The sequence below is a fragment of the Cydia fagiglandana genome, chromosome Z, assembly GCF_963556715.1.
Source record: "Cydia fagiglandana chromosome Z, ilCydFagi1.1, whole genome shotgun sequence".
NCBI lineage: Eukaryota > Metazoa > Arthropoda > Insecta > Lepidoptera > Tortricidae > Cydia > Cydia fagiglandana.
The window spans coordinates 29,204,176-29,227,174 of record NC_085959.1 but is presented as its reverse complement, the minus strand read 5'-3'; the positions used below and the strand labels follow the sequence as shown (position 1 = coordinate 29,227,174).

Here is a 22,999-nt window from a genome sequence, read left to right as displayed (position 1 = left end):
ATTTAATAACATTAATTTTGAATCGATTTGCTTTGTGTTTGATTGATATTTTACAGTTAGTATTTTCCTTGTGTTAATGTGATGAACATTTTTGTGTTGCACTCGGTAGCAAAATTTGTTTAACCCTCGTGCCTTGAAGCCCTCGCAACGCACAAGATTCCATTTTCGAGCGGTTTAATTTTGGAATCTTCCGCTTGCTCGGGTATCAAGCACGAGAGGTTAAACAACAACTTTGCCCCCTTGTCAAACAAATAACTATTAAGGTACTTAATTAAGTATGCTTGTTTATAAGCATTTGTTAGTTAGTTTTTATGTTGCTGGGTTTAACTTTTCACGCGTAGATTTACGAATCCAGCAACAGTAAAACTAGTTTGATGTGTACAAAAGGTACTTAAATACAAAATACAGTACGTAATAGCGGCCTCTTTTTTTATATCTTTCGTTTATTTTAAATACTCACGATTATTTAGCTGTGGCGCTAGTGTGCACGTTGATGGGCTCTTAAGATTCCAATGTATCCCACAAGATATCAGAACCTACAATGGACAAGAAAACGTACGTGAACTGTAGAGGGCAGCACTTTTTGGATTAAATGGCTATGTAATGTTCATTTCATACATTAGGTAGGTAATATGTATTAGGTAGGTACCTAGAAATACAAGGACTACTGATGCGGTGGGTTGTCTTGGATTGAACTTGCAACCTCCATCCCAATAAAACAGTTCACTTAGAAGTAAAAACATTTATTAAATAACTCGTTTAAAACTTGATTACCTACATTGGTAATTAATTAAATTCACAACAGTTTAATAAAGTAGAGTGTTGCGATAGTGACGGAGGCACGGTCTCGGGCCTCAATTCAGATTTAGGGTTGGAGCTATTTTTTTTTGTTAAAAGAAATACTTATACTATTAAATGTCCAATGCAAATTAACCCTAAATAGCTCCATAATTAAAGTCCTCGACTGTACAACGTCGTATGCAATCTAGCTTGGCAACCGTTCGTGTCTAATCGTAGAATTATTTTGCGGGTCTCTATTGTTTCCCAAATAGTTTTAAGTCATAATGTATTGTTTGTCCGAATTTTCGTTAATCATAATTGGTTTTTCTCAGAAACGTGTAGCTCTTCAGGATTGCCATAAAACAAACGTAACGTAACCTAACCTATCTATAGAATAACCTTACGAAAATCCTGAAAGGTAACGGTTACAGTTTTATGGCTAACGATAAGATGACAAACAATATATTATGATTAAAACTTTATGGGAAACAAAGGGACCCCTTATTTTGCATAACAATAAAAACTGGTAGGCAATAATATACTGAAATATACTGGTTTACGTAGGTAGTTAAACAATCCCAGGACGAAGTAACAATATTTGAGCATGCACAACGTTTGATTAAATATAAGGATAAAGGCCAGAAGTATATTCGACTTAGCGCCCCTTGCACCACCCACTAACCCGGGGTTAACCAGTTAAACCGATAATCCAGTGTCACGTTTAACCAGTTAACCCCCGGATTAGTGAATGGTGCAAGTGGCCCTTAGTCAGAACTATGGATGACGTGAAACATTGCATCACATACTATGTACTTGTTTTGTTTTTGAACGCAATAACTTCTAACAAGATTACTTATTTGCATACGAATGGTACCGAAGCTTGACTTGAAGAAAATACACTATGTTAGTTATTTACAGTTATCGTAACTGGGTGAATCAACGTTTTTTTGTTAATACTCGTTGCCAATTGTTATGGACGCCTGGGTCACTTTTAAAACCCTGGTGTTATAAAATGTATAGTATTGACAATAACCAAATATACATTTTTATGACATTTATGCATTTTCAATAGGATTAATGGATCATCTACTTAGCATATTAGTAGAACGTAGTATAAAATTTCTTCTAACAAATTATGGTACTATTGGCAGACGAGGCAGAATAATAACAAAAAAAGTTAACCACACCTCTGTAATATAATTCACAAACAAACAATATCCTTACAACACTAAAGAAAACAGCAGGTAAAGTAGAAATTGCAGAAATTTCTTGATCGATCTTGTCACAGCAGGGGAGTACATATGAGTTGGGATTCATGTATATCTAAGGAACCTCGATTTAGTGATTTTTTTCTTCAATATATCTCTATGTGGGTCAGAAAGTGTCATAGTCATTTGTTTCAACGTAATAAACTGCCTTATCATTATCACAGAAGATATCAAGATACTGTTACTGTCGCCAAATGTTTTTTTTTTCATAATTTGATAGACAAAATATATTTTTTTAAATAACATCGTAAGGCACGTATTGCACTTCAATAGGTGATGCAAATCATAGTAAAAAGAGTAAAACATTATAAATTTTATACAATATCCTTAGCCTGCCATACTTTGACGTTCCCTTCTGGATCGTGTCCATGCCAGAACCGGTAATGCACCACAGAAAAAGAAAACTGCTGTTGTGTAGCAACGCACATGTGTTAATCTTGTAGGCCGATGTTCCTTGGGACTTGTAATACCGCATTGTAAAAACTATGTACACATGTAGGTACCTATGTAAACTAAGTTACTTCTACTGTACAGTTCTGTACGGGTACTTTGAATTTTTAAGGGCGAGCGATACGCAGCATACCACAATATACATTGTAAGACGTGCAATGTATAGCGAGATGCTAAAGTGCATTCCCGTTTTATGAATTAATTCCAATCATAAAGTGCGTATGCACTTTTGCTGCCGTGTTTTATTAAGAACTTTCTATTTAACAATGTAGGTACATATTTATGTGTGTAACTATTTATATAGCCTTCAAGAAATTTACAGTTCTAGTTTAGGTCTTCAATATTTTACATCACATCACATACAAGTAACTACATAAATATCTATTCATTCCTTTTCAATGAAAATATTCATCATATATTTATATAATTTCATTATTTTGTATGTACACTAACATCTAATAAGTAAATGCAGAAGTTAAGGACAAGAAATTGGCCCTATATATAATGCAGACACCATTAGTGGCTTTATTCATAAACGCGCTACAAGCCTCTATTAGCTATTAATCTCTCTTTTCTTCATCGTTTGTCTTAATTTGTCCTTTTCACTTTCTGTACTTGTAAGAGAGAGAGAGGAGTGAAACAAAAATTAACTAATCGAGGCTTGTAAAGTTTTATAAATAAGGAGGAAATCAACAATCACATACCTAATAGTAAACAGTAGTACATTAAACACAACCAGATATCCAGAAGATAAACTTTAAGTCTAAGTATGTTTACAGAACTAAAAAGAAGAAAGGAGAGTGTAACCGGGTCCGCACAAAAGAACACCATAAATATTTTCTACACGTTCGACTTTTTCTAATTATAGTTCGTTTTTTTTAGCATTAGAAAGAACTTGGAAGAAGGTAAGCGATTTTGGCATGTCTTTTAATTGAATAACTCTTATTAAAAATCAGTAACTATAATTTATGAAAGCAGAAGAATATAAATGATCGTATTAGATTCATAATTGTTACATATTTACCGTAACTTATTTATGAAATGTGTTTTTCAATTAAAATACACATCAAGATTGTTTACCTTATTTCTAATGCTAAAAAAACGAACTATAGTACAGCAGACGTTTTTGACTCCTCTTAGGGTCGGTTGCACCAAACTGTTCGTATCGTTAAAGTCTTCGCTAAATTTATATTTATGGAAAGTTTCATAGTAAAGCGCCGGGGCGCGCCGGCTGACGTTGATCAGCCTGTCAAATGTGGTTGGTGCAACTGGCCCTTAGTGGCGATATAGATTTATAAGTACCTACGTATTGGCGATACGTTTTGATATTTCGACAAAATAGCTGATTTGATCAGCCAGGCGCCTGCTTGCAAGGATATAGGAGTGAAAATTTTAAATGCAGAAAAATATGCGCTAGACGTAAACACTACATTTGTTTAGGGTTGTCATAAGGTTGTCTAACAACCGAACTGCATGAAAACCAATCACTGACATAGACGTCGTTGGTTAAACGAACCACTAACAGAGGATAGACAGTATTACGATATTAGTTGTACTTGGTATATGGAAGCATACGGGGAGTAGAAGTAGTCAACAGTAACGGGGCCAGGCGTCGCTGGGGCGGGGCGGGGGTCCGGCTGCGATCATAACCGGAGCTGGGCCAGCTCCGTGAGCAAGCCGGCCTCGGTCTCTATCTTGGCTTTCTGGTTGATCTCGAGAGGCTTGCCCGCGGCTCGCTGCTGCTTTAGCTTCTCGATGTCACTCAGTTTCTGAAATATTGCATAACACTTTACAGTACAGTCAGCCAAGAAAGTGGTCTACCACTTTTCGACTCTATCAATCAGATGATAGAGTCGAAAAGTGGTACCGTACATATGGTGTTTTATCGCACTACGGCGGGATGAAGGACAATACGTGCCTATGATGTAAAATGTTGTACATGTGCGAAAGTGTCGATTTCCCTTCGGTCGGGTTTTAATTTAGCGCCACTGGTTACGAATTTCCTACTTTTCGCACTTGCATCGTAATGTACTACGTATTATTTAAATGGTACGCTTTGCAAGATTAATGATATCAAGTAGACTTACATTGAAACTAATTCATCATGATAATAACTATAAACTTAAGCTTAGGTATCCATTTATTAAGAATCAATGATGCGTTAAAAATATACCAAAATAAACAGAATAAAATAAAACCTGAATATGTGTAACATAACATCACGAAATGGGTCCAACTCGGCATATTTTTAATCCAGCGTCTTGCAGCTCGGACATACAATTTGCCTCAGATAACTACTATTATTACTACGACTACAGGACTGACCTTATTAATATTTTTGATCTTTTTATCCTTCTCGGGGTCGCCGGTAGAGACGAAAGCAGCCCGCGCGGGCGCACCTGGCTCGGCCGGCGGCGTCGCTTCGCCGGAGGCCTTCTCTTCGGCGGAGCGCGCTTTGCGGGCTTCCCGCTTTTGCTTCTGTTTTAGAGCCTGCTTCGATGGGGCCGCTGTGATCATACAGTATACATTATCAGATTAAGAAACATTTACTAAACTTTTAATAAAATGAGAGATCGGAAAATATCTTTCACGAATAGGGGCTTCCTTCGTATTAATTCAGTATAGGTAGGAACGGTACGGTACGGATTATTTCAGTTGCGTCCACATTTACGACATGTGCTTATGTAAGTTACAAATATCTACTTTGGTACAAGAGATGAATATCGGCTGTTATAGCCTCCTAAGGCCCAGCCATACAAAAGAAAAATCCAAAACATGCCACTGAATTTTGAACCTATATAGTAGGAAATAGAATTGATTTTGCGTTGTTGGAAAATTGAACGAAACAAAGGAAAAGCGACTCTGTTCCCATTGAATAGGATTTAAATTTCATCGAACTGAATAGGTGCTATAGATCTTATAGGACCTTGGGGCTTACGAGGATAGTACAACATGGTGTAAAATGCAACTCAGTAGTGTTACTCGCGGCGTAACATATTTTTCGTGAACGCTTCATAGTGCGATGTTAGTTTGCTGTGTGATTACCATTAACGGTCTCCCCGGGGCGATGTGGCTTCTCATGTTCGTGCAGGGTGAAGGTGGAGGGCTTGTTGCGCGCGCCGGGCGGCCGGTAGGCGGCGGCGGGCGCGGGCGCGGCGGGCGCGAGGCCGCGCGGCGCGCCGCGGGACAGCTCGCTCTTCAGGTACGAGCCCGGCTGCCAACCGATCGACAGCAGGTTCTTCTTGTCCACGCACGCTCGCTGGTGCATCAGCACTCCGGTGTAATGCCAGATCTTGTACCTGAAATGAACAAGATGTAGTAAGCCGTATTAATGTCGACCCTTCTCTAAGGTTTGACCAACTGGCTACTTTCCTACTAGTCAAATCAGCTTCTTTTTAGAACTGTCAAAATTTTCTTACCTATATGAAATTTATATGAAAACGAGTGACGTCACGATCAGCTCAACTACTTTTTTTTATTCTTCAATCCGATTTATTAAATATAAATTGTGGTTAAAAATAACTGCAATCTATGTTTTTCTAATAATTATCTGGTGCTTTATTTCGTGCACAGTGTGAAATAATTTATTTTAAGTAGATGAAAGCACTCAATTCAACTTTATTTTAAGGTCGCAATCTTATGATGACTCTCCTACAAATATAGGAGTCAAAACTCTTGATGCCCTTACTCGCCAGTGTGTCATTCTAAGTACCTACGGAAGTACGCGTAAACCACGATCCAACATGTTTGAATTTTGGTCGTAGCCTTGGCACATACGTGTGTCACTGCCGCGAATGGCGACCCGCCATTTTGTTGGTGTAGTCAATGTAGTTTGTGGGTGCGCATAGCTTGTGGCATTTTGGCATTTGACGTTTTGAGTTTATATTGTTTTTTCAGTGTTTATATAGCTCGTACGTCATTGCGTATATTGTCGTATGCCATTGGTAAACTGATGTAACATTTCGTGATACTGCTTACCTACCTAAATACATTTGCGGAGGAATTGAGAGATGTGAATATTAAGAATAAGTACCTATACAAAGTGATTTAAATAAGTACCTAGCGTGTAACATTACATTCACGTGCCGGGCCCACGCATCCACGTGATGCCGAATGTTGTACACCCCACCCAACAGCACGCCTTGACTTACCCGTTGCCTTGCGTGAGCCTCGGGTAGGTGGTGGCGGTGAGGAAGGTCTCCCCGCGCGGGTCCCACTGCAGGCTCGTGGTGTCGGGCGCCGCGCACTTGCCGAGCCGCTTGTAGCCGCGCGGGTCCCACACCTCCACGTGACCCGTGCCAATGTTACCGAACCCACCCAGCAGAACATGTGTGAATGAGTTAAGGTATTTACGAGTAATACAACAAAATACGAGTACCTACTTAACACGAGCTTCCCACCGACGCGATATCGGGTTAGCATAGATAATTAAAAATCAATTCTAAAGTGATGTAGCTTTAAGATTGTTTTTTGACTGGCAAATTTAGAGCCCCGGGTTAAACACACAAGCCTTCAGCTCGATTTTCTTACATCTTTTAATAGTCGACGTGTATCATTTTCATTTCAAGCAGCGCTTTCAGTAGCAGAAGTGGAGAAGCCAGCCAGGCATACTTGCACATTTTACAGTTGTAAAATAATCAACACGCGCTCATTCTCTACATAGTAATAAAAATCATTCTGTTCTGAACACCTCGCCAGCTCGGCTACTTATGCTGCTAACTACACCTAGACAATAAACAAAATCTTGATTAAGAATTGTCCTCAAAATTCTCGCCTGTAAAGTCGGAAATGGTCTTTAATTAGAAATAGAAAACAGAGAGAGAGAGAGAGTAATATCGAAAAGGATATGATTTCCGTCGGGAGCATAATGGATGGTGTTCCAGGCTCCCGTCCCGAACTCGAAGAGGGGGTCACACTTGGCATTGAAGAGGGTGGCCTTGGCCGGCGCGTGGCCGTACACCGCCAGCCACTCGTTCCAGTTGCCGGGGTTCCACGCTATCGCGTGGATCGGACCTTCCTTATCTGAAATTATACACTAGCGTCAATACAAGTTTATGTTATAGTTATAGCATTCCGTTGAAGCCAGATACAAAACGCCGGGAGGTAACGGCGAACTTCAAGTTGGCCGTAATATATACTTTGTAATACAAATATATCGGGTGTCCCTAAAATAATATTTATTATTATATATTAATAATGTAAATCTGCTTAATCTTGTAACCCATCAGCTGTTTTATAAGCCATTTAAGTCTTGGCGTTAGTTTTAGGGACATGTATGTATGTGTACTCACTAAAGACCATGTTTCCCGCATTTCCTTTTACGTCGCCGTATGACAGTGACTGTTTACCGTAGTACGAACCACCCGTTTTGTCCACCTAAAATGCAAACAATTAAGTATGAAGCTGGTTTAACAAACGTCATTCAAAAATAACATTTATGGTTTCAAGTAATATGTACATATACTTGCAATAATGATGTTGACGTGTGTGTGATATTTTTGGAAATGACAAAAATTAATCACGTCTACAGAAGTGATCAATATGTACAGACTTATTGAATTTACTGCCAACTTACATCAGTTTGTGTGAGGGTGAAAATGTTGGTGCCGCGGCGATTCCAGTAAAAAGTGGCTTTGTCTGCCTGGAAACAAGTCCTGCTGACCACTGCCTTTTCCAATTCGAAATTCGGGTACTGCAGCACCTTCCAAACCGAAGGTTGCCCCGATTTGCCTGTATATTTGGTTTTAAAACTATGAATAAAATAACGTAACACTTATTATAAACATTATATAAACTTTGATTTTTACCCAGAGTAAAAATTGAAAAGTAATAAGTCGGAGCCGCGCTTGGGGCAACGCTGAAGCAGTTTAGCTTCTCGGCATTAATAGTGTGGCTGTAGCGTTCGAAGTTGCCATCCTCATAAATCAGCACTCGGTTACCAGCTTGTATGGCAAATATCTTTTCATCTGATGACCACTTTGGCTCCCTAATAAAAGTAATAAGAATTATATAAATAACACAAATATTTGGACATAATATTATAACTTCCATAATTAGTATCCTAAACAATTTAAGTAGATTATGTATTCACATTACACTTTACTAAACTTGGTAATTAACTAAATCATTTAGGATGGTAAATTTATGGTGTAATATAGTATTCATAACTTCATTCAGCAGGTAGTTAAGCATCCTAAACACATATGTATTATTAGGAAGCTAATTTTATTTACACAGATTACTGAATGAAAGCTTTTTGAATAAACATTATTCAATTATTTATTAGAATACAACAACATTTGGTTGCTATGCTAGTCCTCAAAGTTCAGTAAAAAATCATTATTGTTACTATTTTTGATCACTTTCAAGAAACATGTCTGTACACAACACTTACCAACCAGTTTGTAGTTTCTGTGTAAAAGATGCAACTACAGCTTTCTTGGCGATGTTGTAAACATGCAAGTTTGGTTTGCCCTACAATTAAAACAAACTCATCAATTATTAACTTCAATTGCTTAACAATCAAGTATTAGTAACATACAGGTACATCCTAGAATTTTCTATTTTTTTGAGCCTTTATTTATTCTTAATTAGTTTTACATAATAAAAGTTTTCTAATAATATTGTTTTGCATTTTACTATATTAAAGACCCCTGTCGGGTACAGGCCTCAGAATTTTCTAAACACTGCTCTTATAAAAATTGTAGTTTTTAAAAGGGATTGGAATTATTTAATTGCAATTATTGATTTGCGCAATTACAATAGGGGAGGTAGGGAGGCTTCGTACACTTCCTGCTCTTAGCCTTGTAAAATGAAAATTAACAGCTATTTTAAAATGAAACTAATGAAATCCATCGCCCAATCTGTCTATAATAACAGTGTATTTCTGATTTGATACAAAGGGACTTGGTCAAGTTATAATGACTTTCCCAAAAAGTAAGATTTATACAATTTGTAAGCATTGGTTTCATCCCAGGATTTATTATTTTCTCAACAATTTCTCCTGTTCTAGTCACCTTTTAGGCATATTAACTGACCTGGTTTTGTAATGATTAAATACTTGATTTTAAATCTTTTTTAGTCCCATGGGGTACATTCATACACTATACATTTACATGCAATTGACTGTAAAGAGGGAGTAATCAGACTGAATACTTATTGAAGACAGATGCATTCAAAGGAGAACCAAACATTATTTTCAAGTAGGTAGCCTATACACATATTGACTCTGGCAGTCTGCTACCTGTACAACCATCATTTTTTGAAGGCGAAGCCTATTCCTCACTATTGATAGCTGAAAACCGCATGAAAATCCTTTCAGTAGTTTTTGAGTTTATTTCAACATACAGACAGATAGACATGGCGGAGGACTTTGTTTTATAAGGTGTAGGGTTGAATATTCAGATTAGAATCCACTATAATGCTGGCCTGAAATGTATTAGACCAGTTCATTTATCAAAAGAAAGGGAGTTAGGAGGTTATATAAAATAAGTAGAAACAAAATTTAAACCACTTACTTGAGGATTATCTTTATTCATGAGGAACATTTCCCAAGCCATGAAATAGTTGTCCAGAGGAGAAAACAACATGTCCTTGATATTTCCCTCTATTGAACCCGCTACAGACCAATCTGAACATTTTACTATTTCAGCTCTGTAATAATTTAGACAAATTATTATCTAACAAGCAAACTAACATAATTGACTACAATTGAAATTGTACTCCTCAAAGTGAGTTACTTCATATTTCTCAATCTGTAAATACTTTACCAAGGGCAAATACATACTTTTTATCAGTTCGGTAAGCCAGGTAGCCGCCTTTTGGGCTGAATATGAGGCTGCGAATGTTGGTTGTAGTTTCATCGCGAAGAGTTTTTTCAGCATATGGTTCTTTAAATTCCACTAAGAAAATGTTTTTGTTTGTTAGCCCTGAAAGTAGAATGAAGACGGTTAGCTAAAAAAATGTACTAGTACTTTCGGAAGTATAAAAGGTAATATACATTTTGGGATTATTTAAAGTAGTCATGCTGTAAACTTCCAACCGGACATAAAATTCTCATAGAAAATATTTCGACAAGATAATTTTGAATATGTACCTGCAAAATTAGGTAAGGTGCCCATTCTAAAATACTTCTACTTAGTAGTAAAATATATAAAACCAAATTAAGTAACGAAATCGAACTTAAAGGTTATCTTACTGAAGCATATTCCTAATTAATATTTTTTGGTACATTTCCTTGCAGAAATGCAGGCAGTTTTTGACATTGACACTGACAGCACCATAGATAAACTTGTTTCTTTTTTATAAGATTTTGATAATCTTGTAACATATTACACTATCAATAATATTGATAGTGGCTTATATTATTGATAGTGTACTCTGAGTACTCTTCAATAATTTCAATACATTTTATTTTCTGTTCTGTTCTACTAATATTTTTTCTCATGTGGTAACATTAAGAGCAATCAATAAGTGCCCATAGCCATGCCATAGCCCATAGAGGTCCAGTCCCAGTCAAAACTGAGAAATTGAAAATGGCGTTGTGTAGCGCGCAAACTGCTTTTTATGTAGTAATGACATTTACTAATTGATTTAGATCGTGATTCTTGATCATATAAAGTCGCAATACAGTATAATAATGGAATAAAACCTGTCTGGGCAGCCTACTAAACCAATGTTCTCTAGCAAACAACATCTTCGGAAACGTACTCCCGAAAATGGTACTGACCGAGAAGAGTTTTTGTCATTGTTAGTGGACGAGTATTTAAATTCCAATTCGTATGGTAAATATTCCCTCCACATTTTGTTCTCGTTATGTACATGCAATGCCAAAATATTATATCACATGGAAATTTTGGTATTTACTATTTTCAGATGCAAAGTGCCAAGTGTTAGCTAATTTGGCTAATTTTGGGTACGATCCCGTGAATTATGATTACATCCGACGAGTTGGTGTCCTAGACATTTTCCTGTATGTTTTGAAGAACGAATCTGACGTCACGTTGCTTCACTTCGCCTGTGCAGGGATTTGCAACTTGTGCATAGGTAAATAGCAAAATCAATGTATATCAACTTCATATTTTATTATTATGCTTTTCATCTTCATCAAGGTCTTTAGTATCAAGATATTTCTGATGTAAAATGTATATATAATTTTTGATCCAGAGATGTAACTGATAAAACTAGGGATTAAAATGAATAAAGGTGACAGTCCATTTCCAACGACAGCTGCATTACTGTTCATTTTACTATGGAAATTGACAATGACAGCGACAAGTTCAGTACCGGTAGTGCAGCTGTGGTTAGAAATGGACTGTTACCATTAAACTGCACTTTGATGTAGTCAATAAACATTTTTTTTCTGGTTCGTTTGTTGTACCAGATTCGCTGTATTACATTAATTTATTTGACATTTGCCAATTTTTCAATGTGCTGCGAATTTGAACACACTACTAGTCTTATATTTGTTTAGTAATATAGGCCTCATGCATGAGCAATTGGGGGCAGCGTAGGAGCCGATAATGTCTCGTTTATTCTGCCGATATGGCCCACAAGATGGCAGAACCTATTATGCATAAGGAAATGTACTGACAAGAATGGTAGATTCTAGCACTTGCTTTGGCAATGTACATACTGAGCATGTATGTTTCCGATTTAGGTCACAAGATGGCAGACCCTCCAATGCGCACTATCCCTATGCTGCTCTTTATTAGTTTTATTACCTTTAATTAAATATTGATTTAACACTTGTTTTAATATATACATAAGAAGCTCAATTCTTGACCATAGCAGCTTGACACATTATGTATATTCCATAATATTCAAACCATTGAGTAGTTTACTGAACGCTTAGCACATTTTGCTAGTAACAGGATATAGTAAGAATCTCTGATAGTATTATTGATCCCTAATACTTATTATAAATGCGAAAGTAATTCTTGTCTGTCTCTTACCTATGCATGTAAACTGCTGAACGGATTTTAATTGAATTTGTTATGAAGATAGTTTGTGGCCCATCGAAGGACATATAATAGTTTTTATCAATCATGATCATGGCATGCAGACAAAGTCGCAGGAAGGAGCTCTTATAATATGAGAGAAAAATTTCAAATGTTTATGTAGCTGTAGATGGTTTATGGTGCTTGAAATCACGATTTTGGTCCCAAACAAGTATCCAGGACAATAAATAATTTATCTGATTAATGCCATACTTGGTTATTGAAACAAACATTAAAACATTACCTATGTAACATCAATTGATGCTTGCAGCATAGCGGATTGTTTGATAAGTGTGGTGTATAAAATTGACATGATATATATATCTATACAATTTTGATTTTTTTGTAACCTGCTCTTGCGAATTATAACTCAATTTTTATGGGTGTGGTAAGGATATATTATGTTTAAGTGCACATTTCCACCAAGTAATGTATGTAATTAATAGGGGGCGTCTATTGTTCAAATCTGCTTATAATTTGTAAATGTATGTGTTAGTTGTGTGTATTTGTTTGTTTGTGTATGGTAAAGTTAATGGACAAACATTTTTTTTACGTAAGTAATGGAGTATTTTTCGGTGAGTTTAGAATGACTTCGCAAAAAAACGTAATTCTCGCTAACTTTTTACTCCGAATGTTTAGTACAAATGATAACAAGCTTTTATTATTAATGAACTTAACCTGTAGCCCTCCAGAGGCCTATATTAATTAAATACTTGCAAATGTCCCACTTGCAAATGTGGGCTCTAAAAAGTATTTTCGTTTATTTATGCTTTATCCTCTATGAGTAGCAGATAAGTTCGCAATGCGAGTTGAAATTATTAAGTTACGTTTTTATTTTTTTATAAATATATACCTTTACATATGATATGTGACATCCTAATAAATTAATCTATTATCAAATCTACATACAATAACACGAAATAAGTTAGTCATAAGAAAATAATGCAGATAGTAAACAAATAATAACATTGGTCTATCAACTGCTATCGAAAAGGTTATTTAAATTTTATAAAAATCTGTACTTCAAATGTTTACCTTTATAAAAATATACATATTGTCTAATGGTCATGTTTAATCTCATTTATATATCAGCCAGATGATTATACTATGTTAATACGAATGTACATGCACATCTGCCAATACTAATAAATATATGTGTTACGCGTTACGCATGAAACCAATAATACGTCTATTTATTTGCTTATTTTTCAGATCATCTGAATGCAGAATACGTTTTGGCAAATGCCGGGTTAAAACCAATTATCGACCGGTTAGGAAGCCAACACTGTGAAACTGTTGCTGACACGATCACTATACTAATCAGTTTATACAACAAGGAGACAAAAGCTGATATACATACTACGGAAGTAATACAGCGCATGCACGACTTAACGAAAACGGATGACAAAAGGCTTGTAAATTTAGCTTCTTTGTTCCTCAATTATATTCACAGTTAGAATCATGGCAAAAAGTTGAATGACTGCCCTCAAGATGTTGTCAAACAGATTTCCATTTCTAGTTGCCAACAACAAAAATTATCAGAAAATTTGTAAACTACACACGACATCGTTTAGCAGTACAGCTTTCAAGGCTGGCGATAAAATTCGAATACAAAAGACATTGACTCAGAAAGATCTCGATGCATTTTCAAATCTCACAAGTGATCATAATCCGCTGCACAAGAATAATGGGAACAAGAGGCCCATCGTCCACGGCGCGCTGCTGAACGGCCTGGTGGCCGGCCTCATCGGCACTCACCTGCCGGGCCCGGGCACCGTCGTCGTCTCTCAGACCATGAAGTTTCCTAATAAATGCTTTGTTGGTGAAAAGCTGACTATAAGCGTGGAACTGGTAGATGTTAGAAAGATCCTCAAAGTGAAGTTCTTTTGTATTGTTGAAGAGGAAAAGAAGGTTGTGTTCGAGGGTGAGGCTAAACTCATGCTAGCCAAAGACTGTTAATTTTTTTCACGTAATTTGTTCTGATAATAATTTAATATACATAATAAGATTAATAAGATAATATAAATACGGTTCACTTTCCATACATGCGAAATTGTCTTAAGGCGAGCGTCTCCTAGGATTACTACATATTACTTAGAGTCGGGGCGCCGGGTCGCACGCGTCACTTTTGAGCATTTTTAAATATACTGCACCAGTTTTATGCGTCGAAGATACCCGTTTTTACAAATGAACGAAATACAGTAATACTTCCTTACACATTTATAATACATATACAAACACACTATACCTCGTTTTTTTTAGCATTAGAAATTAGGTAAACAATCTTGATATGTCTTTTAATTGAAAAACTCATTTTAAAAATAAGTTACGGCAATGTGTAACAATTATGAATGTAATACAATCATTTATATTCTTCTGCTTTCATAAATGATAGTTACTGATTTTTAAAAAGCGTTTTTCAATTAAAAGACATGCCAAAATCGCTTACCTTCTTCCAAGTTCTTTCTAATGCTAAAAAAAACGAACTATAAGTGTTACCCTAATAACAATATGTACCACGTTGGTCAGGCAAGACAACTATCGCTTGTATGGACACTGACGTTTATAATGATCTTTAAGCCCTCTATAATAATTATTAGATTTTAATAAAGTTTATATATATGTTTAAGCTCTGATTACTGTTTCGATATATTACTATGCATGTAAGTGAAAACCTATAATATGAAATGTGATTTTAATATAATGAATAATAGTGTGCCAATTAAGTAGCTGCTAACTCTAGGTTAGAAATTATGAACTCTTGTGAAGTACAATTTAGAATTTATTCTAATATAATTAAAACGTAAGCCCTGGTTTAAATATCTCTTAAAAGAAGTTCATCTGAAGTTGTCCATTATAGTCAATAACTTGTTAAGACTGATAGTCTCTAATTTATTGTTTGTTTTCACAATTAGACATCCTCAATTGAAAAGGATTCAAAGATTTGTACATTTACAGCTATTTAAATGTTATGTTACCGAAATGGATTTAATTTTTATATATTACTTTCATGCGCTGAAAAGTTTACGTTACAAGTAGAACGTGCTAGTCGGCTGCACAGCAGGCCCATAACGGTCATCTTTGCGCGCGGTAATTTAATAAGCGATATTATGAGATGGTCATCACTGAAAGGTCTCATTGTCGTACCTACTTGTATAATAATATTTAATAATACCCGACCATAATACGCCTTTTCGATACAGCGCTGTCTCGACTTCTATAGGTGTTCAATTTAGAAACAAAATCAATGAGTACTAAAGTTGAGTTTTCGGTGGGGCAAGGTCCAGGGTGCGTAGCCGACATGCCAATCGAAACGCAACTTTCTCTGTTGCACTAATATGAAAGAGAGTCAGAGAGATGTCAGAGATGAATACGCTACGCCACGGAGCGTTAACGATTAACACTTTGGCTAAGCACCCTGAACAATGTAATTTAAAGCTATATTAATGCTAAAATTCTCATAATAATACTCGTAAATTGATTGGTTGCATCTTATTAACTATATTATGCTTGTGGGTTGTGTGGTTAATTATTTAAAAAATAATTTTATTTTATGTACTAACAACACTGCGCATAATGATATTTACCATGAAGTTGCATTTAATGAGATATCTCCTCAGCGTAGTAGCGGGTACTATTTGTATTTTGCATGCCAAATTTCACTGAGAAATTTCGATAGGTATTATAAATTAGGGTTCCTAGTTTGACTACGAAACTCTTAATATACTTCTTAATTTTGATATTTTAGCTTATATTTTGTGTAAGGTATGCTAAAATTTTGGCTTAGTGATCACACCTACAAAAAATATATAGTTTATAGACAGAACACTACCGAGTGTTCTGTCTATAAACTATATAACATTTTACGATATATTAGTTACTATCGATAACACATAAACATATAGGTACTCTTACAGAATAATAATTGTTCTATTCTGTGGGCAATCACTTCAACAGATTTATTATAAGAAAAACTATTGTATGCTGTGCCTCGCTAATATTAAATAAAAGTGTAACCCAGGCATCTTGACTTTAAAAAGTAACATTCAATTTTAACTGCAATAAGTTTGTTTACCACTCAGTACAACAAACAAGTACAGTTAACCCTAAAGAATATGTATGTATATGGATATTATATACGTAGAAAAACTTATTAGTATAGTTTTTTTTTATAAAAAATACTATTACCTAATTTTAATAGGTTTTTGGGCATTTACCTCTATTATACTTTGAGACTAAATTTACACGTCTAAATTTCCATTTCGCGACGAAAGGTAAAGTGTTCGACATTCGGTTTCGGGTTAGTGACGACCGCTAATTGATCGTTAAGATCCGGAATTAGGTTAAAATGCCCGATTCACCTATTATTATAGGAAAGTACATTTTATATTATATTGATACGTAGGTAAGATTGTTAGCCGCATGATAAGAAGCCAGCCTCTGCTCGCTCCACAGCGGACTGGTCGCTGCCGCTAATCGCAAAAATCGGCTCCGCTCTGAGTAAGACGTGTGTAGTCGTTTTTTGAGTTGTTTTGTTGGTTATTTATTTTACCCATCATACAATGATTATATATGATTAAGTATGATTTGTATTTTCTCTGTGCCTTGTTGAGTTTCAGTTGACTTTCATTAAACATTTTCCTTGTTAGTACGTAGTTGTATCATTTTTTGTCTTAGCCGCAAGCTTACTCATTTAATTGTTTTATATTAACACGATATAATATATATATGTATAAGTATCTTTGCTATCATTTCGGTGACTTGGAGATCTCCCCACCACGCATAACACCATAAGGAGTTGTGCACAAATCACGCGAGATGTTTTCGGCTACTATTTGACCCTCCCCCCTCCCCCTTGGTGATATTTAGTGAGGTTTTTGGCAACCCCCCTCCCCCACACAAACTCACGTGAATTTTATTGAATTTTTTCATACGACCTCATTTGAAGATATATAGTATTGTATATAGAAAATCTTGTTTATTTTTCTATTTTCGTTAAACAGACTCGCTATTTTGAAGTGCAGAGTGAAGATTTATGTTCATGTGGTAGATTATTTTTTCTTAGTTTCGCTTGGTTTCGCTTACTGTAGAAAAATACACGTGAGGTTTCCTTATACCCCCCTCCCCCAACGTGATCTATCGTGATTTTTTTGTGACTCCCCTCCCCCTATCGAACCTCGCGTGATTTGTGCACAAGCCCTAAGTGTAATTTAGTAAACCAGTTTTAACTGTTAATGTATTATATCACTTAGCGCCACTTGTACCATCCCACTAACCCGGGGTTAACCGGTTGAACCTAAAGTTACTATGGTAACCAGTACAATTTGACACTGGATTAACGGTTTAACCGCTTAACCCCGGGTTAGTGCAATGGTGCAAGTGGCCCTTATGGTGTTAAGCACGGTGGGATATTTGTTTTATATTTATAGGTACAGTCAACTAATTAGATTCTTAAGGCCACTGTAGAACCTTGTCACATTAACTACTATGAGGTACTCATACATCACTCAATAAGCACTGCCGTAGAACCAAAACATAGATTTATTATGACATGGTTCTATAGTGGCCTAGGAATCAACTTGGTTGACTGTACGTGACTTGCTTAAATTTATGAAAATGAATATAGCGGTTTAGCCGATTGCAAATATTGAAGAGGTGCTGAAGTTATAGTTCTTTACGGTACGGTAACGATATCGTAACGGCATACTATAAGTACGGTTAAGAGGCCTTAAGACTTGGGTCTTCAAAGTTTAAAGTTACCCTTATATCGTATTCAATAGGGTATTTGATTACGAGTCAGTTTCTTTTCTCGAACCGTCAAAACGATTTTGCTACGATGGACTTTATATGAAACACTAGCATATGACGTCACAATCAAATTACCCACTCTTTATAGTTATCCAGGTATAAAAATAGAAATTGTGTCTAAAAATAACTAACTGCTATTTGGGTTTCTCTAATAATCTTCTGGTGGCTTTATTTCATGCATGGTTTAAAATAATTTATTTTGAATTTACCTACTTGGTCAAAGGGAAATTTAATAAACTAAAATTTACATTTTGGAGTAATGCTATCTTTAAGTAAATTAAATAAATTAAAATACCTATATTGCAAAAAAAAGTTGTAAAGAAAATCGAGTCGTATGATGAGCTAATCTAAGATGTACATATAGGTACAAACATATTTCAACGTGATTCGTGCATCGACGACGCCTTAAGTGAACAGTGGCAATATATTTGCGGTCCTATCATCTGGCTAGGTCTCTTAAAAAATAAAATGTCTCAGTTGAAATAGGTACAGTCACTTGCAATAATACTTATGTTACTCCTCGGAGACAGGACAAATAAGTCACGCTCCTAATAAGATCGTGTCAGACATTTTTGCGGCCTTCGTTGTGTAACATACTATTGCAGGTGACTGTACTTATAGTGCACGTGACGGGAATTTGCTGACAATCGGGTTTTTGTATCAATAAGTGTCTACAACCGATTATCTTCGGATCACGTACTTACGTGAAATCCGCATCTCACGCACGCACGTTTTGCGCGCTAGGACGCTGAGATAGCAGTTTTTTATCGTAACTGCCCCGGAGATATGGCTCCCCACATATGCTTATAAAGTCCTAGAAAACCCAAGGAGTGAGTTACGAGTTCTCCACGATCCAGTGAACAGTAATGTAAAATTCAAGTCCAGTGGTTGTGACAAGTGTTATTCTTTGGTCGAGGTACGTGCTGGTTATATTTATCAATTTACATAATTGAAATCAGATGGTTGCATGGTGGTATCTTCGTTAAATGAGTGAGTTTAATTTGGGCAACACTTTCTGTTAATAAGCAGTAGACAACAATAACAAGACGGCTTTACAGACCATTTCTCGTATGTCTGTAAGGTATTACAAACACGATTAAGTATATCGTTCTAAATAGATAGCAAGTTGTCCAGATATGAGGTGTCAGCGTCATGCCAACGTTACCATGTTCTTGCAATACGAATGGTGTAACGTATATTATCTAAAAGCAATGCCATCGGTGTATTTACAATCGACTTGATATGTGGTAAGTGACTCAAATACCTTCATAAATAAAATATAAATCATCAAATCCGTCGATCGGATACACACGCAAGTTGTAAAACTTAACCCTAATGAAGTGTCTGGACGTATATTATGTACAAAATTTCTTGACCCTTTTCTAATTTTCTGGTAATAGCGGTAATGTAACATAATGTATGTGTTTTTCTTAAGGAAAAACGTAGCAGCCGAACACGCAATGTGCGGCAACTGGTGGCTGGCTGTGTTGGCGGGCCTGTGCCTGGTGGCGAGCGCCGAGGCTCGGCGGAAGGCCAAGCGGGACGACTTCGAGAGCGCCAAGTCCCTCGAGGACGTGGAATATGATGAGGACGTTGATGGGGTAAGAAACAACGGCCGCAGTTATTGCCTCATCACGCATAACAGACGTAATCGCCATTGAAAAACTTATTCGATTGTTTGCCGTAGTCTTGCGCTATAAATTCCATGTTTTGCATGGTTTTTCTATGCCCACGCATGGTATGACCGAACTTACCAAATACCAATTTATTTAATTGCCAATTGTCAAAACATCATAAGTACGAGCTCAATCTCGAGGGGCCTACTCGTTGTCACCGAAGAGTTTTACTATCCATCTTCTGGTTCCAAGATCAGAACCGCTCGATGATAACATGATTGTGTCATCTTTATACATAACACAGTCGCCATCAGATATATCGGAGCGGCCGCGGTGATCACAATATCCGAATAAGCACTCTAACGCCTTGACAATAGAGGCGAGGCGTGCTAAAATAACAAGTTTAAGATCGTTACGGCTTTGGTTTGAAATAACTGTTATCAAGGTAATACAATTACAAGCGAAGTTAACATGAGTGTGTTAAAATCACTCAAGTTCTCATAAGAGTAATGTTTTATTTTGTTTTATACCCTGATTTTTGACAAATAAAATTAATGATTTATAATAAAATAATATAACTTTGTGTAACGAGCAGGTAGAGCCATGTCAATGCGGCGTGTTCATGTCCCAGCAAGTGGGCATCAAGGAGGGGCGGCGGAGCAGGCCGCGGGGGCCCCCGCAGGGCGAGCCCGTCGTCACCTACGACACCGACGCGCCCAGCCTGCCCTGCGGCTCCGCGGGCTTCAAGCACTGTATCAGCAAGTGCCTGGACGTGGTGAGTAGCAATTACAACTGTACAGCGCTTTTAGGAATCTACTACATTACATATCTGAATCTCAGAGCCTCTGAGGTAGCAGAGGGAAGATTAGGGGCGGAAATATGTAAATGATTTATAATTTTTACAGACTGTCAATCATAATAGAAAGTCTTTTTATACCTATGCTGTGTATTCGTACGTAGAAGCCATCATATCAATCGTTCTGACGCCGGTAACAGACTGCCGTATTTGGCCAAATAAATATTCGTGTTCCATCTTTTTCCATGAATTCGCAAACGATTGGTGCAACCATATTTGCGCAAAAGGTTACCTACCTACAGCAGTCAAATGTGTCGTGGGCAAGAGACTCGTGAAAAGTGGAAATAGATGGTTCGTTACGTTAAGAGATTAATGCACCTTACAACAAAAAGGGACTGAACATAAGTATTTAACTATGCTCATTTCCTTTGCCTATGCCTTATTGATTGAACTTGATAACTATCGGGACATTATGCGCGGTGTCAGTGCCGTGCTTTTGCATTAAAATTATAACATTGATAGTTTTGATTATTTATTGATCTTTGCTAATCTGACATACCTATTGCCAGCAAACTCATGCTATTTTTCATTAGCAAAAATCGCCATTTTAAATTGTTTCATCAAATAAGTAAGTAAGTACCTATGTATAATAAATAATTAAACATTAAGTCGGAACAAATTATGATTCTTGATAGGTAGCCAGTAATAGGCAGAATGTTAATTGAGCATTCCTAAAAAGTATGTAAGTAAGTACATACAATTAATTATAGGTACCTATTTGACATGTTAAATGTTTTCTGATTTTGTTAACATTCACCCTATTCACCCCTTTGAAAAAAAAACACGAGGACCCTTTATAGGTAGTTCCTAACCTACTTTAACAGATTGTAAACAAGTCAAATGTAGTGATTCTAAATGATTCGGTAAGCGTATTCGTGTATGAGTTTAATCGTATAAATCCTTAATTCACGTTCAGATTCTCAAGTACCTCCCTCGAGCGGGCCCCGTTATCTGCGGCGCGGTGGAGCGCGACGTGCACCGTGAGAAAGCGTTTCTTTTCATCAAGAACTGCGGCGGCGACTGGACTCCCACCAACTTCTCGGCCGGCAAGGAGTTCTGTTGCACGGACGGCCAGCACCACAAGTGCTGACCGATAATGGACAACTGCGCACTTCGGAACATCTAACTCGGTCTATCTCTTTCGTTAGGGCTCAATTAGACGATGCGAGAACTCGCATGCGAGTTTCGTTACATTGCGGTTTTTGATTGGACGTAACCAACAGTCCGCAATGTATCTAAAATCGCATGTGAGTTCGCGCGCCGTCTAAATCAGCCCTTAGAGTTACAAAAAAAGGGGAAGATTTTATAAAATCGAGTTACGCGGTAGACTCCGTACAGCGGCGCATGTGCAAGATCGCTCGATCCTTTACTAACATTATCGGGTACTACCTTATAATTAGATTCTCACTATTTATACGATGTTGAACTCTATTGCTGAAAGATATAGTTTTACTAATAAAAATGGGTAGTACCAAAATACATTATCTACCTACTCTTAACATGGCTCACAGGCTACCCTAGAGGCACCTAGAAGCATTTGTGAGTTCGGAGAGAGATCTCTGAAAAATAAGTCATACATTAATTTATTATCATTTTTAGTTTTATAAGAATTATAAGTGTACAGTATAGTATATAGAGAGCATGACGACAATCATTTTTGTACATTACTAAGCTGAAAAACTTTAGCATTTGTAATATAATGTAGGTAATAAGTAATAAAATAAAACAGATTATATGATATTTCGTTTATCTATTCATTTAGTGTATATTTAAGGCCTGTGCACACCGGCTGCGTGTGCGTGACGTGCACGTGCGCGTGCGGAGTTGTAGTATACAGATCCTTATGAGAGATGGCACACCGCTTGCGTGACGTGTGCGTGTGCGGCTCCAACATTTTAGCGCACGCACACGCGCACGTCACGCACACGCAAGCCGGTGTGGCTCGGCCTTTAATATACCAAACGGAGAACAACATCCATTCATTCGTGATTTGATATATTTTATTATAACTTGTTTTAATAATTATATAATCAATAAAAAAAGCGATCGACGATTATCACTTAGGATTTAGGTAGGTAAATAGTAGTAGTAGGTAGGTTATGGTACTTCTAGATGAATCAAAAGGATTAAAACCATATGTCAATCAATTAGCTTTGATATAGGTATGTAACCGGTCAACAGTTTGAAATAATTATTTCCACTACACCTGCTCGTAAAGGCTCT

The 22,999-nt window shown here is 36.7% G+C and overlaps 3 protein-coding genes across 3 annotated transcripts; 2 read left to right on the top strand and 1 right to left on the bottom strand.

Moving 5' to 3' along the window:
• Positions 1-727: 727 nt before the first annotated feature.
• On the bottom strand, positions 728-10,772 carry LOC134678987 (eukaryotic translation initiation factor 2A). Its single transcript, XM_063537753.1, has 12 exons — positions 10,594-10,772; positions 10,285-10,426; positions 10,016-10,151; positions 8,893-8,972; positions 8,306-8,484; positions 8,074-8,228; positions 7,790-7,874; positions 7,348-7,520; positions 6,650-6,828; positions 5,544-5,797; positions 4,824-5,005; positions 728-4,267 (listed from the first exon to the last, which is right to left on the bottom strand). The coding sequence occupies exons 1-12, from the start codon at positions 10,616-10,618 to the stop codon at positions 4,142-4,144; spliced, it is 1,716 nt and encodes a 571-aa protein (XP_063393823.1). The 5' UTR covers positions 10,619-10,772; the 3' UTR covers positions 728-4,141.
• A 239-nt stretch (positions 10,773-11,011) lies between these two features.
• LOC134678177 (uncharacterized) lies at positions 11,012-17,159 on the top strand. Its single transcript, XM_063536632.1, is given in 4 exon segments — positions 11,012-11,281; positions 11,373-11,543; positions 13,709-13,961; positions 13,963-17,159. Coding segments are annotated over 4 exon segments (1,026 nt in total). The 5' UTR covers positions 11,012-11,172; the 3' UTR covers positions 14,456-17,159.
• A 2,579-nt stretch (positions 17,160-19,738) lies between these two features.
• LOC134678292 (follicle cell protein 3C-1) lies at positions 19,739-21,918 on the top strand. Its single transcript, XM_063536782.1, has 3 exons — positions 19,739-19,905; positions 20,516-20,695; positions 21,693-21,918. The coding sequence occupies exons 1-3, from the start codon at positions 19,765-19,767 to the stop codon at positions 21,864-21,866; spliced, it is 495 nt and encodes a 164-aa protein (XP_063392852.1). The 5' UTR covers positions 19,739-19,764; the 3' UTR covers positions 21,867-21,918.
• The last annotated feature ends 1,081 nt before the right edge of the window (positions 21,919-22,999 follow it).